The 12,853-nt window shown below is 42.7% G+C and overlaps 1 protein-coding gene across 1 annotated transcript; it reads left to right on the plus strand.

The window, feature by feature from the left end:
* Positions 1 to 1,242: 1,242 nt before the first annotated feature.
* Positions 1,243 to 12,324, plus strand: PBX4 (PBX homeobox 4). The gene is made up of 8 exons (XM_009282468.1): positions 1,243 to 1,313; positions 8,173 to 8,414; positions 8,773 to 8,963; positions 9,273 to 9,408; positions 9,665 to 9,821; positions 10,021 to 10,127; positions 10,967 to 11,053; positions 11,499 to 12,324. Exons 1-8 carry the CDS (start codon positions 1,265 to 1,267, stop codon positions 11,589 to 11,591), a joined length of 1,062 nt encoding a protein of 353 aa, XP_009280743.1. The 5' UTR covers positions 1,243 to 1,264; the 3' UTR covers positions 11,592 to 12,324.
* Positions 12,325 to 12,853: the final 529 nt, after the last annotated feature.

Consider the following 12,853-nt stretch of genomic DNA (forward strand, 5'->3'; position numbering starts at 1 on the left):
TCCACTAGGCTGTCTCCTCAGCTGCCTTTGTTCTCGGGCTGCTTGTCTTGGGGTTGATATTATCAAACATCTCCGCAGCTGAACGGGTTTTCTACTTCTTTTGGCCGTGTCACGAAGGAAAGTGGCCGGTCGACTTCAGCTGCTGCGATTTTTGTTTAAAAGCTTGCGTTCTGATGTTCGCTGGCAGCTCGGCAGTAGCTGTAAGCGTTACGGGCCGTAAGGAGGGCGAGCACCCGTATTTGTGCCGTTCCCAATAGCTGGAGAAGCGACTGGCGCGCAAGAAGGAAGGCCAATTTGTATTTCTAGAAAAACTATACTGAAACCTAGCTATAACGGCGGGTTAAATATTATTCCTGAATTACGAAAGGGGTCACAAGAAGCAAAAGAGACTTTCTTTGAGGCGTACGTTGCAGCTAGATACTTCTTTCCACTGACTTCCAGTGGAAGTTAGGTACCTAACTGCCGGCTGCCCTTGGAAATCGGCGACGGCTAGGTAAAACCACCGCCCGCCCTCCGTGGGAAACCTCAGCTCCCTCTTTTATAGGTCGCTCACCACGCTTGAAGTGTGTTTTCAGCTGAGCAAAAGATGTAATTCTCTGTTTGATTAGACGTTAGGAGGGATTCCGTGTTAATGGTGTAATTAACGTTGCCTCTTCCTGGTGAGAAGGTGTGGGGGGGAAGCGGCAAACACTGGAAGAGCTTCAAAAAGGCAAAATTGGCACGTGTGGTGAAACTGGTACTAAAATGCTGTTAAATACAGTCTGCTTCTCACTGGATCAGGTGGCCGCTCGTTGGGTAAGCTGGGCGAGTCGCCGAGTGGTGCTCGTATTCCACGTTGCTCCTGTTGTTCAGGATCGAAATGCTCTAAACCCACCGTTTTTCCCTACCTTTTGGCTGGATTCCATTATTAGATTTTTATAGACGCGTACTAACTCAAGAAGGAACTCTCTATCCCCGCGTATAAAATACGCTTTTGGTAGAACTGACGGTGCTTACGGTTCCTACAGGGGACACAGAATTTGGATTTTAAGGCCTGCGTATTTTTATGACAGTTTGCTCCCAGTGATGACCGAGCGTGGCACTTAACGTGCAAGTTCTGGTGATGTATTTCATGTTTCTTTCTGGATCTTAACGCGCTAACCTGCTGTTACTGAAGCGTGATCCAGTTCTCTGTAAGTCTTGGCAGCTTCCTCAGCCTTTCCCGTTGGCATTCACTCATTCTCTCTTCTTCCGTTTCAGAAAACATGCCTTGAACTGCCACAGAATGAAGCCCGCTCTTTTCAGCGTGCTGTGTGAGATCAAGGAGAAGACAGGTGCGTTGGTGTCTTTCCTGGCCTCGGCTTTCCAAAAAAAACCCCCACATTCAGTCATCAGCTCTGCTCTCATTTAACGTGGCCTGGGTTTTCCCTGATGGAGTCTACAACTTAAGGCTTTTTTTTTTTTTTTCTTTTCTTGGCTTAACAGTCTTCTGTCAGCTGGCAATTGTTTTGATGTGCTTTTTATAATGCTGTCTGCGCGCAGGTTTGGAGAAAACAATGCTGCTTACTTGAACGAGTGTTTTGGTTGCGTGTATGCGAAGAATCTATAGGTTGGGGTTTTCTGATGTCTGGCTAGATACCTAGAGAATCCTGAATAATCCTGCCCTGTTGTCACGTTCTTTTTTTCCTTTAAGGAATTGGTACCAAAATTGTGGTGGTAGCAAGAGTTCCAAGTTGACAAATAACTGTATTACGGAGAAAAAGAGACAGTAAGGCAGAACGCTTGGGGATATTGGAAAACACAGAAGTAGCAGGAAATGGAGTTGGTGATCACGCAGCTTTCTCTGAGGAGCAGAAGCACGGGGGGCAAATGGAGTTCGATTTTTTTGGATCGCCCGGTATATGCTCATACACGAACACTTAAGCAACGTTGTTTGAATATCTAATTTCTATAAACTATAGTGAATTTTGATAGTTTTTTAGAGAATAACTACTTTCATTATACGTAACTAAAATGGTGGTGGGTTGTTTTTTTTTTTTTTTTAAAGTTCTAGTTGTATTAACATTTAACATCCTAAACCTACATTTGTATTTTCTTTCTAAAAGCGTATCGAAACTCGCGGTGCTCCTCATTGTCTTGCCAAGTGAGGGACCACACAGTTCCGTTCGCTGCGGTGCTCGTGTCCTCCGAGGCAGCTTTGAGGCAGACATTACACGTTCATTTCTGGAGAGTTTGGCTGCATATATTGCGCTCTCATGATAGCAGCTTGCTGCTGAAGAAAAATGTTGTGGTAGTAGGTGCGTGTGTGCGCGCGCGCTGTCTGGGTGTGCTTTTATGTCTGCCTGTCCTTCGAGGATTGCTGTCCTTAAAGAGGGTCTTTCCTCTGTTTTTCCTTTCTACGCTGAAAGCTGCCTTCTGTGTTTTATTGATTGAAACTGCGACTTCTCTGAGCTAAATACGCTTGCAGGAACAGACTCCGATATCGCGGTTATGCTGGATTTTAACATTTAACATCCTAAACCTACATTTGTATTATTCTTTCTAAAAGCGTATCGAAACTCGCGGTGCTCCTCATTGTCTTGCCAAGTGAGGGACCACACAGTTCCGTTCGCTGCGGTGCTCGTGTCCTCCGAGGCAGCTTTGAGGCAGACATTACACGTTCATTTCTGGAGAGTTTGGCTGCATATATTGCGCTCTCATGATAGCAGCTTGCTGCTGAAGAAAAATGTTGTGGTAGTAGGTGCGTGTGTGCGCGCGCGCGCTGTCTGGGTGTGCTTTTATGTCTGCCTGTCCTTCGAGGATTGCTGTCCTTAAAGAGGGTCTTTCCTCTGTTTTTCCTTTCTACGCTGAAAGCTGCCTTCTGTGTTTTATTGATTGAAACTGCGACTTCTCTGAGCTAAATACGCTTGCAGGAACAGACTCCGATATCGCGGTTATGCTGGATTTGTTTTGGTCTCATAGGTTTTTGAATGTCTGATGGTCTGTCTATTCCTTATTTAAATTATGGGGAGCAGATGTTACGCCTTCAAGCAAACAAAAGCCTGGGCATACTGTAGCACAAGGTTTTGAGCTTTCTTTGTGACCCAGGCACACAAGCTTCTTTTCCAGCTCGGAAATCAGTTTCAAACATGTTCCTCCCCCCCCCCATCCTTCCTTCGTTCTTTGTTGGAGCGCTAGTATCATTCACAATAGCTCAGGATAAGCCGTACGCCTTTGCCATGGGCAGCCAGCTGAAAGGTGCCGAAAAATTTTCCCCAGTCGTGTTTATTAATTAAAAAGAAATTGCAAATGACTCTTTGTAATGTAAATAGATTTGGCCACATTTAATATTTTGTTCAAGCCCTGTTGTTCCTCCCCCTCCCATGATTTCAGTTTTTTGTATTTTAAACCAGTTATGAGAAAAACAGGTATTTTATTTTATTTTCAAGTCTTAAATACCTGCCGGGAGCATATGTAGCTATTTGAAGAGGCATCTAATCCAATACAGCCTGCTTAGTTTTTTTGAAGCATTTGGAGCATTTTTAATATATGCACAGATAGGGTTTTTGCTGGTTGGGTTATACTTCAGATATGATTCAAGCCGTATGAACTCAAACATGGCATAATTCCATGTTAAAATCGGAATTAAACATCTGCAGCGTTAAAGGTGCACGCTTTTGGTGCTGAACGTTGAATTTCAGAGTTTTTCTCCTCAGCTGATTATACCACGCTAGGAAGACACTAGTCTGTGATGGGCTTCAGGCCCCCTGGGGCAGGGAAAGTGTATTTCTACCCACTTTTGTGGAACGTGCTGCGCAGTGGGACTCTGATTCTGTATTTCTGGATGTGTTTGTTGCAACATCGTAACATGGAGTACCGTTTTTTATTGTTTCTTGCCGTTGCTAGCTGCAATCCTCTGTCCTTCCTTTAACGTGCTGGCACTCGGCTAGGTTAATTCAACGGGTACCTTTTCATTCGGTTATAAAACTTGGCAAGCGGCGTGGCCGAAGAACACGCTTTCTCTTTGTTGCCGAGTTTGTTGACATTCTTACGTAGGCGAGTCTTGTTCCTCAGCGCTCGGAGCCCCGCTGGCTTTTGTCTTCTGTTTCCATTCTCTCTCTCCTCCCCCCCCCCGAATGTGCGAGACTGTCTTGGATCTGGAGAAAGCGCTTTCCTGTGACGATGCTTTGAGACCAGCTGAACCAGCAGCGATGTCGTTCTCTGTAGTGGGGTGCTCAGGAGGCTGGTGTCCCCACGGAGGACTGCCAACTGAAAAACGGGGTGTCTCGTGCGGGTGAAGAATCTGCTTGATAGTGCATGGGGGGGGGTGGGTGGTGTTTTGGTAGCGTTAAGAAGTGGTTTAGAAGGGGTTCGTGGTTGCTTTAGGTGACCTGCTATTAAAAAAATATGCTCCTGCCTTCTCACCTAACAGTGTGATTTGTGGACTGCCAAATCTGTCTGAATAAAACATCAGGAGCCCGTATTTAGCATGAGTTATAGGATAAATATTTGCAAGCGTAACATAGGTAATGGGATCACCTGGGAAAAACTGAGACGCGACGAGGAGGGGTGCAGGTCCAGGACCCAAGTGCCTACTTCCTTGCACTCTGCGTAGGTATTTTATACTTCATGCCATGTGGGCTGCTCATTTCTGGCCCTAATACGGCAGGTTTTGGTTCTGACTTTGTATATTCTGTACCCAGTAGAGGCATTTATCGTGCTGTTCTTGCTCTATCGCGTGTTATCATGCGTTACTTGCTCTATGAGGGAAAATCTGAAAGGAAAGCAAGTCAAAGCAAAGTGTGTATCACTTATTTTGGTACCAGTGATCTTGTACAGTTCATTACAGAACTGCAACTCTTTAATTAATGAGATGTAGATATATTGTAATGATAGCATTTGCATACCGAGTGAGGCTTCAGCACCTTAGGTTGTGATGTATTTTAATTAAAGATTAATTAGAAATGATGGGAATTTCATTTTGCTTAGTATAATTGTTTTACATATTTGATGAATATCTGGTAGGTGATGTGCCAGAGGATGCACAGTATTACAGTGGTACGTCTGACAGGCTTTCTGAGCCAGCGTAGGGTATTTCTTAAACATCCATAAAAGTGACGGATTGTGAAGGATTTAGGCGTGAAGGATTTTCCCGTTACGCAAGGACTTTGTAAATCATGCTTCAAACACTGACTACGCCATAACTGGTTATGCCATAACTCCGGTCTCTGAGCGTCCTGAGTGTTAATAGAGTTGTCATGTGTTCTTAAACTATTGTGGGAACTTCAAAAATTTGACGGCCAAAAGGCTGCTGAGGGAGGTAAGCTTTCTAGAGAAGCGTTCTCCTTGAAGTATCGTGAGCCAGTAGGTAATCAGCAGTGTGTAAGGACGAGCATATGTAACGAGTCAGTGTTGACCGAGATGCTCTTTTTTGATTGTGGTAACTTTTTTTTGCCTTTGGAATCCTTTTTGTTTAATGAAATCTAGTTCTTCCAGAAGCCACGCGGACTGCAAACTCCTGCTGGCGTAATTTTCAGGACTGTACGCAGAAATGAGCGACGCCTGACCCACAGAGCACGCTGAAAGCTCGCGGGGTAGATGCAGCTACCCTGACAAAACTCGTAGTGGTACGGCGTGTCCTTCTGGAGTTGTTTTTACCAGACTGTCAAATGAGACTTGCAGAAGCTAGTGCGAGCGCAGGGTTCCTGCAGCTGCAATGGTTTTGCTCTCCCGGTGCGCCATCTTTTGAGATTACCAGCTCTGGAAAGGTTGATAGATGAGCAACTGCAGCCTTTGTGCTTGGAAATTGGAACTGGCCGCTACTTGCGGCAGTTATGAATTCACCGAATAGGTAGTTCTGAGTGAATCTGATGTAACTTGTGATCTGTACAAATATTAACATTAGGTGAAGATGCTAGGGGCAAAAATAAAGCTGAAGCAAAAGGTATCCATTCCAGGAGATGACAGCTTAAACTTAAAAATAATATCCGCGGCAATGATTTTTAAACTCGTGTTTTAACTGTCACGCGTATTAAGATGCAATTATGCCAAAAGTTTAAAGTCGGCCTGATGGAGCGGGTTGGACAGACCGAGCTTCTTGCGCTCGTTGGTTCTTAGGTCTGTTTTGACCTTTGAGAGAGTTTGTTACAGAAAACTAGGTTGGAAACGCAGTTTACGCTATGTTGATGAGGGTTAACTCCTTTCTAGTTTCTTGTGACTTAGTAGGGCCAGCCAACCAGTCTTCCCTCGAGACTGGGAAGGTGCTTTATACATGCTTTTTTCAGCAGTCAACTTGAGATGAGCTTATGTGTAATTGATGATAACTAATGTCTAATTACCATAATTAGACAAGTGACATAAAATTAAGCTGCAGCTGGGAGCTTGACTTCAACATGAGGTACTCTGATATGCATCATAATGTGCATAACAAGATGTTTGGCAGAAGCACATTCAAATAAGAAGGTGACGCCAAAATATCTGTCCCGCTGCATTTACGCTTGCCAGTCCAAGCAGTTTAATGCGAGTTTTATCAAAAAGACTGAGGAGCAAACGGCCACCGGCAAACTCTGCCGGGTCTTCTGGAAAAAAGGAAAACTGGTGATTTTTAAAAACAGAAAACCACCAACAAATACCCCCCCCCTTTTTTTCTGTGTTTCATTTCTCATAACGTTCACTCAGTGAAGGGTGTGTGCAGTAGATGGTCTGCTATTTTTTTAAAAAGCTATTAATTTTAATTCCATAATGAGTTAGAAAAGCCACTAACTTTCAAAACAGTCAACACTTTCCTCATTGTTGTCTTAGCTTGAGTTCAACAGTTACCCATGTACTACGTGATAGCTGCTTTTGCCTTACCTTCTTCCGCTTGCAAAAAGGCTGGGGATGTTCCGGAGAAGACCTGGATTGCTGGGACAGAGCGAAGGTCCGCAGCCACTCCAGAGCTCGCTCTCCTTCAGAACTGTGTGGGAATTTCTGTATAGCCTGCAAAATATTAAGTTCAGCAATGTGACTGTAAGTTTAGGCTGCTCGTGTGTTCAAAAGCATTACTGGGGTTGTTTTTTTTTTTAGATGAGCTATTCTTTCGCCTACAAAATGCTGAAAATTGTTATAAATGCGTATGTTTAATGTCTCTGTACACCTACATTGTTCTCCTGCCCTCACACTAGACTCTTTGCCTAACAAGAGATCTTTGTGTTTATCTTTGGTAGGGAGCATAATATCCCGTTAACCTGCCAGTTACAATTTGGAAAAGGTCATTTGAATTTTGCAGCTTCACAAGGTTAAGACCAACTGTTCATCAAACTAAAATTATCTAGCAATTAAAATCAAATGAAAAGCCAAAAAGCTGTTGGCATTTTTTGTATTGACTCAGTATCTCGTGAGTTCTTACGCTTTTTAAAAAAGGACTTTCATAATAAATTGTCAAAAAATTGGGGAAATTAAGTTTTTAAAATAAACTTGGTTGGAGTCAAACTTGAATAATCTGAGCACGCAGACTGCTGCAGTCTGGGTTTGTGGAATACAAGCTTAAGGAAACCGGCTTCTGGGGCATTTTTTCGTGTTGTTTCAGGTTTTGATAGATTTTAAATAGATTTTAATAGAGTTTAAAATTCAGCACTGTTAAGACCTCAATTTGTAGCCTGCTGCTGTGTAGCATCGTTGTGTCCTTGGCATATAAAGCGGATGAGGTCAAACTCAGGCCTTGCGTACAGATTTCGACGGGATCTTACAAGTGTGGTGTTCGTTCCCGTCCCTGGACGCGGAGGCGTAGCAGTTGTCCCAGCGGCTCGGGCCTCTTGTCCATCCACCGCAGTCTGTCTGCACAAGCTAGTGCTGAACGCTGTTGAGGACCGTGCAAGGAGCCAGGCAGCAGGCCGATACGGGGGCACCTGCTCCGTAAGAACCTCGTTCTCATTTTTATAGACTGCTAAAATAATTTCTAAATGGAGTATAAACTAGCATGACCCCGAGTAGTCTTATTAGCCGCGTGCATTTGAAAACTCGCCTTATGTTTCGGTGTTTCTCGATCTGAACAATGTCCTCTTCGTTTTGATGTGTTGCCTCGTGGCTTCGTTAAATGCTCCCTTTTTTTTTTTTCCTTGAGCTCAAGACCTGCTAAAACCTCTGAAGGGCGTTTAAATGCTTTGCCAGAATTGAAGTGGATGCTCTTTCCTGTTTCGGAAATAATGTTTTGATTCCCTCTTTATATTTATCTAGTGTTAAGTATTCGCGGTATTCAGGAAGAAGATCCCCCAGATGCTCAACTAATGAGACTAGATAACATGTTGCTGGCAGAGGGTGTCTCCGGGCCCGAGAAAAGAGGAAGAGGAGGACCGATGGCTGTAGCAGCAACATCAGGTGGCTGTCCAAATGACAATAGCATTGAACACTCTGACTACAGGGCCAAGCTGTCACAGATCCGACAGATATACCACTCTGAGCTAGAGAAATATGAACAGGTGATCTTTCTGCATGGAAGAGTTTTTATCATCTCAATTAAAAATAACCGTTTTTTCCTTTGGTGTCGGTTTTAAGAACAGAACAGGAAGTATAATGAATTCAGGTGAACGCGAGGATATCAAATTCAGTTGAAAACTTATCTCAGTGTTCCAGAAGTAAGGTGAAGACAGAGGGACCGGACATCAAACTAAAGATAATAAATGTCTCGTTTATCTTTGTTGCCGTTTTTTAAGAGTAAATAGAGTAAAGCTGAAACATGGAAACTCCTCTAAAGTTTTTTTTTGGATATATATTCTTGTGGGGGAAACGAATTCTAGGTATCTTACTGTTTGTCGATACAAATGTATGTATTTTCAGGCCTGCAGCGAGTTCACCACCCACGTTATGAACCTGCTTAGGGAACAGAGTAGAACAAGACCGATTTCGCCAAAAGAAATAGAGCGCATGGTGAACATAATCCACGGCAAATTCAGCACCATCCAGATGCAACTGAAGCAGAGCACGTGCGAGGCAGTAATGATCCTGCGCTCGCGCTTTCTTGATGCAAGGTAGGAGAGAACAGGATCTGGCGATAACTGACGTTCAAGCCTGAACGTCTTTTCTTGCGTGATGCCAGTGATTGTGTAAGAAATCTCAAGTCCGTCATTCCCAGTGTTGATCTAGTTTAAATATGAGGAATTCGCCACCCGTTTTGCTTGCTAGGGTATACTTTGACATCAACATCTATTTCATTCCACACAATTCTTACGTTCTCCTTCAAACCACAGGTATTTTAGACAAAAAGAGAAGCCCACGGTGTGCTCTAGCCGGTCTACTCTGTAACACCATTTAAATAGGAATAACTGATGTTTTTGTAGGCGTAAACGACGTAACTTCAGCAAACAGGCGACAGAAGTACTGAATGAATATTTTTATTCGCATCTGAGTAATCCTTACCCCAGCGAAGAGGCCAAAGAAGAGCTAGCAAAGAAAGGGGGCATCACAGTTTCACAGGTATGAAGTGTTTTATCTGGAATTCAGTGACTTTTTTTTTTTCCCCTTGAACAATGGTTTGGGTTTTTTCCCCCCATAGTTAGCAACAGGCTTCAGTTACTGGTACTTTAAACGGGATTTGGGTTGTTCTGAAGGGTTTAGTAGTAGGCATTTTCTGCCTGAAGCCTAGTTTAAAACGTCTCCCTTGCTGGTAACTTCCGAATATAGTGGAAAATGTAATAATTTGGTAAATACTAACAGCGATGTATGTCTCCAGGTTTCCAACTGGTTTGGTAACAAAAGAATTCGATACAAAAAAAACATGGGGAAGTTCCAAGAAGAAGCTAATATTTATGCTGCAAAAACAGCAGTGGATGCAACTAATGTCGTGGCTCAAGGCAACCAGGCAAATTCTCCCTCGACACCAAATTCAGGTGAGTGAGGGCGCCGGTGAAGAGTCTGTCTGCTTGAAAGGCTCTTAATTATTTCTTGTGACAATTGGTACCACGGAATACCGGTGTTTGAAACGGTCGCAGGGTTTCTTTTTCTTTCAAACTTAAATAATGTAATACTCATTGAAGAACCATTTTTGGTGGGTTTTATTTCTCATTAAAACCTGTTTGTTTTTTTCAGCTTCCTCTGGCTCTTTTAAGATGACAAATTCCGGAGATTCGTTTATAAACTTGCAGTCATTGACTTCCTACCAGAGCTCCCCCGTGGGAGCCAATGTGCAGTCGCAGGTCAGTAAGGAAAAAAAAAACCCTACTTTCAGCAGTGAGATAAATGTTAAAATCCCATTTCTCTGTCCTTTGTACGGGGTGAAACCGGTTGCCCAGGGAGGTTGTGGAGTCTCCGTCCTTGGAGATATTCAAAACCCAGCCTGCTCAAATTGACCCTGCTTCGAACAGCAGGGTTGGATTAGACAATCTCGTGTCTTGTTGTTTGTTTGTTTTTTTTTTAAAGGAGATTCTCTTAATACCAGATAGGGATGGATTCTTCTGTCTCTGGCCAGCACTGGCTAGGATGCAAGAAATGACTCGAGTCAAATTTCTCAAACGAGTCAAGAAACAAACCTGCTCAAATGTGTATTTTCTTCTGGAACTGGAATTTTCTCTTACAGAGTTAACCGATACCTGAATTAACCTACTGCTATTCTTCTGTCCCCTTAAATTTACATTAATGAATGAGTATTTTCTCATTTTAGAGTCAGTCTTGTTCCATATAAGTAGAACTTTGCTTAGGATTTGTGGTTAACAGTGTTGTTAGAGTCATTTTAAGCTTTCTGCCGAATTTCTAAATCCATCTAACTGCATAAAATCTGTTCCTCTGTCATAAAAGTTACAGGTGATAGGCATGATACTAGGCTCTAATTCTGCTTGATGATGAACTCGCTAGGTATAGCTCAGTTAATAGCAAGAACTGCAAAGAAAACTTGTCTTCCTGCAAGAAAACCTGCCCCTCGTTTAAAGAATTTTTGGCCCAATAGATCTACTACTAGATCTACGTACCACGTACTACTGCATTTCTTTAACTTGACTTTTTATCCTTATTGTTCTCATCGTGTGGGATCTTGTTCTAGATGGATTCCTTACATCATGTCATACACCAGACAGGACGATATGACACAATTGTGGGGAATCCCTTGTATACGACGCAGCGCATAGATGTAAGATGTACTGAGGTATTACTAGAAACACAAATTCTGCCTGAGATTGGTTAATGATCTGTGAATAAATGTTGGCTTTTCATTCCCCCTGACCTCTCTGATGCGGGGCTAGGAAGAAGCTGGAAAAGATGTAGTTTAATACACCAGCCTTTCCCTCCCAGAGACCGGATTTAAAATTTCGGCTTGGGTCACCAGAAAATTTGTGCACTTCAGTTAATTCTTGCCAGAAGGAGATGGCACTAGGAGTAAGAATAACACCATAAAATCTGGGGGTGGAGAGGTTTTACAGAATATTCGTGGACTGTGCTTTGCCAGAGCCGATACGTAGTTATTTCCTCTCAAAAGCACTGTCGCTTGTACGGTGTAAACATATAAAGGCATACTTTGTTGTCTGCAAGTAGTTTCTTAAAGATTTAATGAAATGATGTATTTATTCTCCCTTCAGGCTAATGGCAGCTGGCAGGATGCTACCACCCCTTCATCAATCACTTCACCTGCTGGAGACCCTGGAAGTGTTAATTCGGATGCGTCTAATTAAGTTTTTAGGACCTATTGATGAGAGGAAAGAGGTCATTAGTGTAATTTGTCAATGTTGCTCTTTTGCCAATACTATTGTTTATACAACTTGACACACAGCTAATTACCTCAGAAAAAAACCCTGGAACCAATAGAAGATTGTGATTACAATGATACCTCTCTACCTCTCAGCCTCACGCAGTTGAGTTCTTTTTACTTATGCCCATTGGGATATGAAATTGTTTTAAAAGAACTTGCTTCATTTTCCTAACCAAATTCATTTTTTAAAATATGGATTTTATGGTAAGAATCTGAAAGTGTCTCTTCTAGAACTTGGCGTTTGTCTCAAGTTTTACAGCTTAAGAAAATTGACTTATTTTAATTTCCATAAAGTTTTTTACTATGAAATTTCTGTTCTAGTTGATAGCTACTAACAGTTAAACCCCCTGTATTGTAATTGTATGCGTTCTCTGTATTGTAATTTTGTATAGGAAAATAAGCTTTTCTTAACTAGAATTCATTCTGAGCTAATTAATCAGAACGTTGCTTTACCAAAACTCTCACTGGACTTTGCTCTCGGGTAGGACCTTCCATCCTGTGTCATTCCACGTAATTCTAATTTAACGTCTAGTGAAGAAAAACCAACACAACCACCTGACTTCCCCATGGATAATAGGTTTTTGTGCATTTCTGCAGCTGTTAACACAGAGTCCACCCCTTTCAGTTGAGATTTTATCAAAGATAATAAACTTCCAAAGCTTTTTTTTTTTTGCTACTAACAGTTAAACCCCCTGTATTGTAATTGTATGCGTTCTCTGTATTGTAATTTTGTATAGGAAAATAAGCTTTTCTTAACTAGAATTCATTCTGAGCTAATTAATCAGAACGTTGCTTTACCAAAACTCTCACTGGACTTTGCTCTCGGGTAGGACCTTCCATCCTGTGTCATTCCACGTAATTCTAATTTAACGTCTAGTGAAGAAAAACCAACACAACCACCTGACTTCCCCATGGATAATAGGTTTTTGTGCATTTCTGCAGCTGTTAACACAGAGTCCACCCCTTTTTCAGTTGAGTTTATCAAAGATAATAAACTTCCAAAGCTTTTTTTTTTTTTCTTTTTTCTTTTCCTTTTCTCCCTAGCTTTCCTCACCTGGGCTCCCAGGCGGCCGGGCTCCCTGAGGGGATGAGGGAGCGGCGGGCTCCCTCAGGGAAGGGCGGGAAGCCGGGGCGGGAGGGGCGAGGCGGCCTCCGCGCATGCGCCTGCCTGAGGGCCAGCGGGCG

This window comes from Aptenodytes forsteri, unplaced genomic scaffold, assembly GCF_000699145.1.
Source record: "Aptenodytes forsteri isolate BGI_AS27 unplaced genomic scaffold, ASM69914v1 Scaffold390, whole genome shotgun sequence".
NCBI classification, from domain to species: Eukaryota; Metazoa; Chordata; class Aves; order Sphenisciformes; family Spheniscidae; genus Aptenodytes; species Aptenodytes forsteri.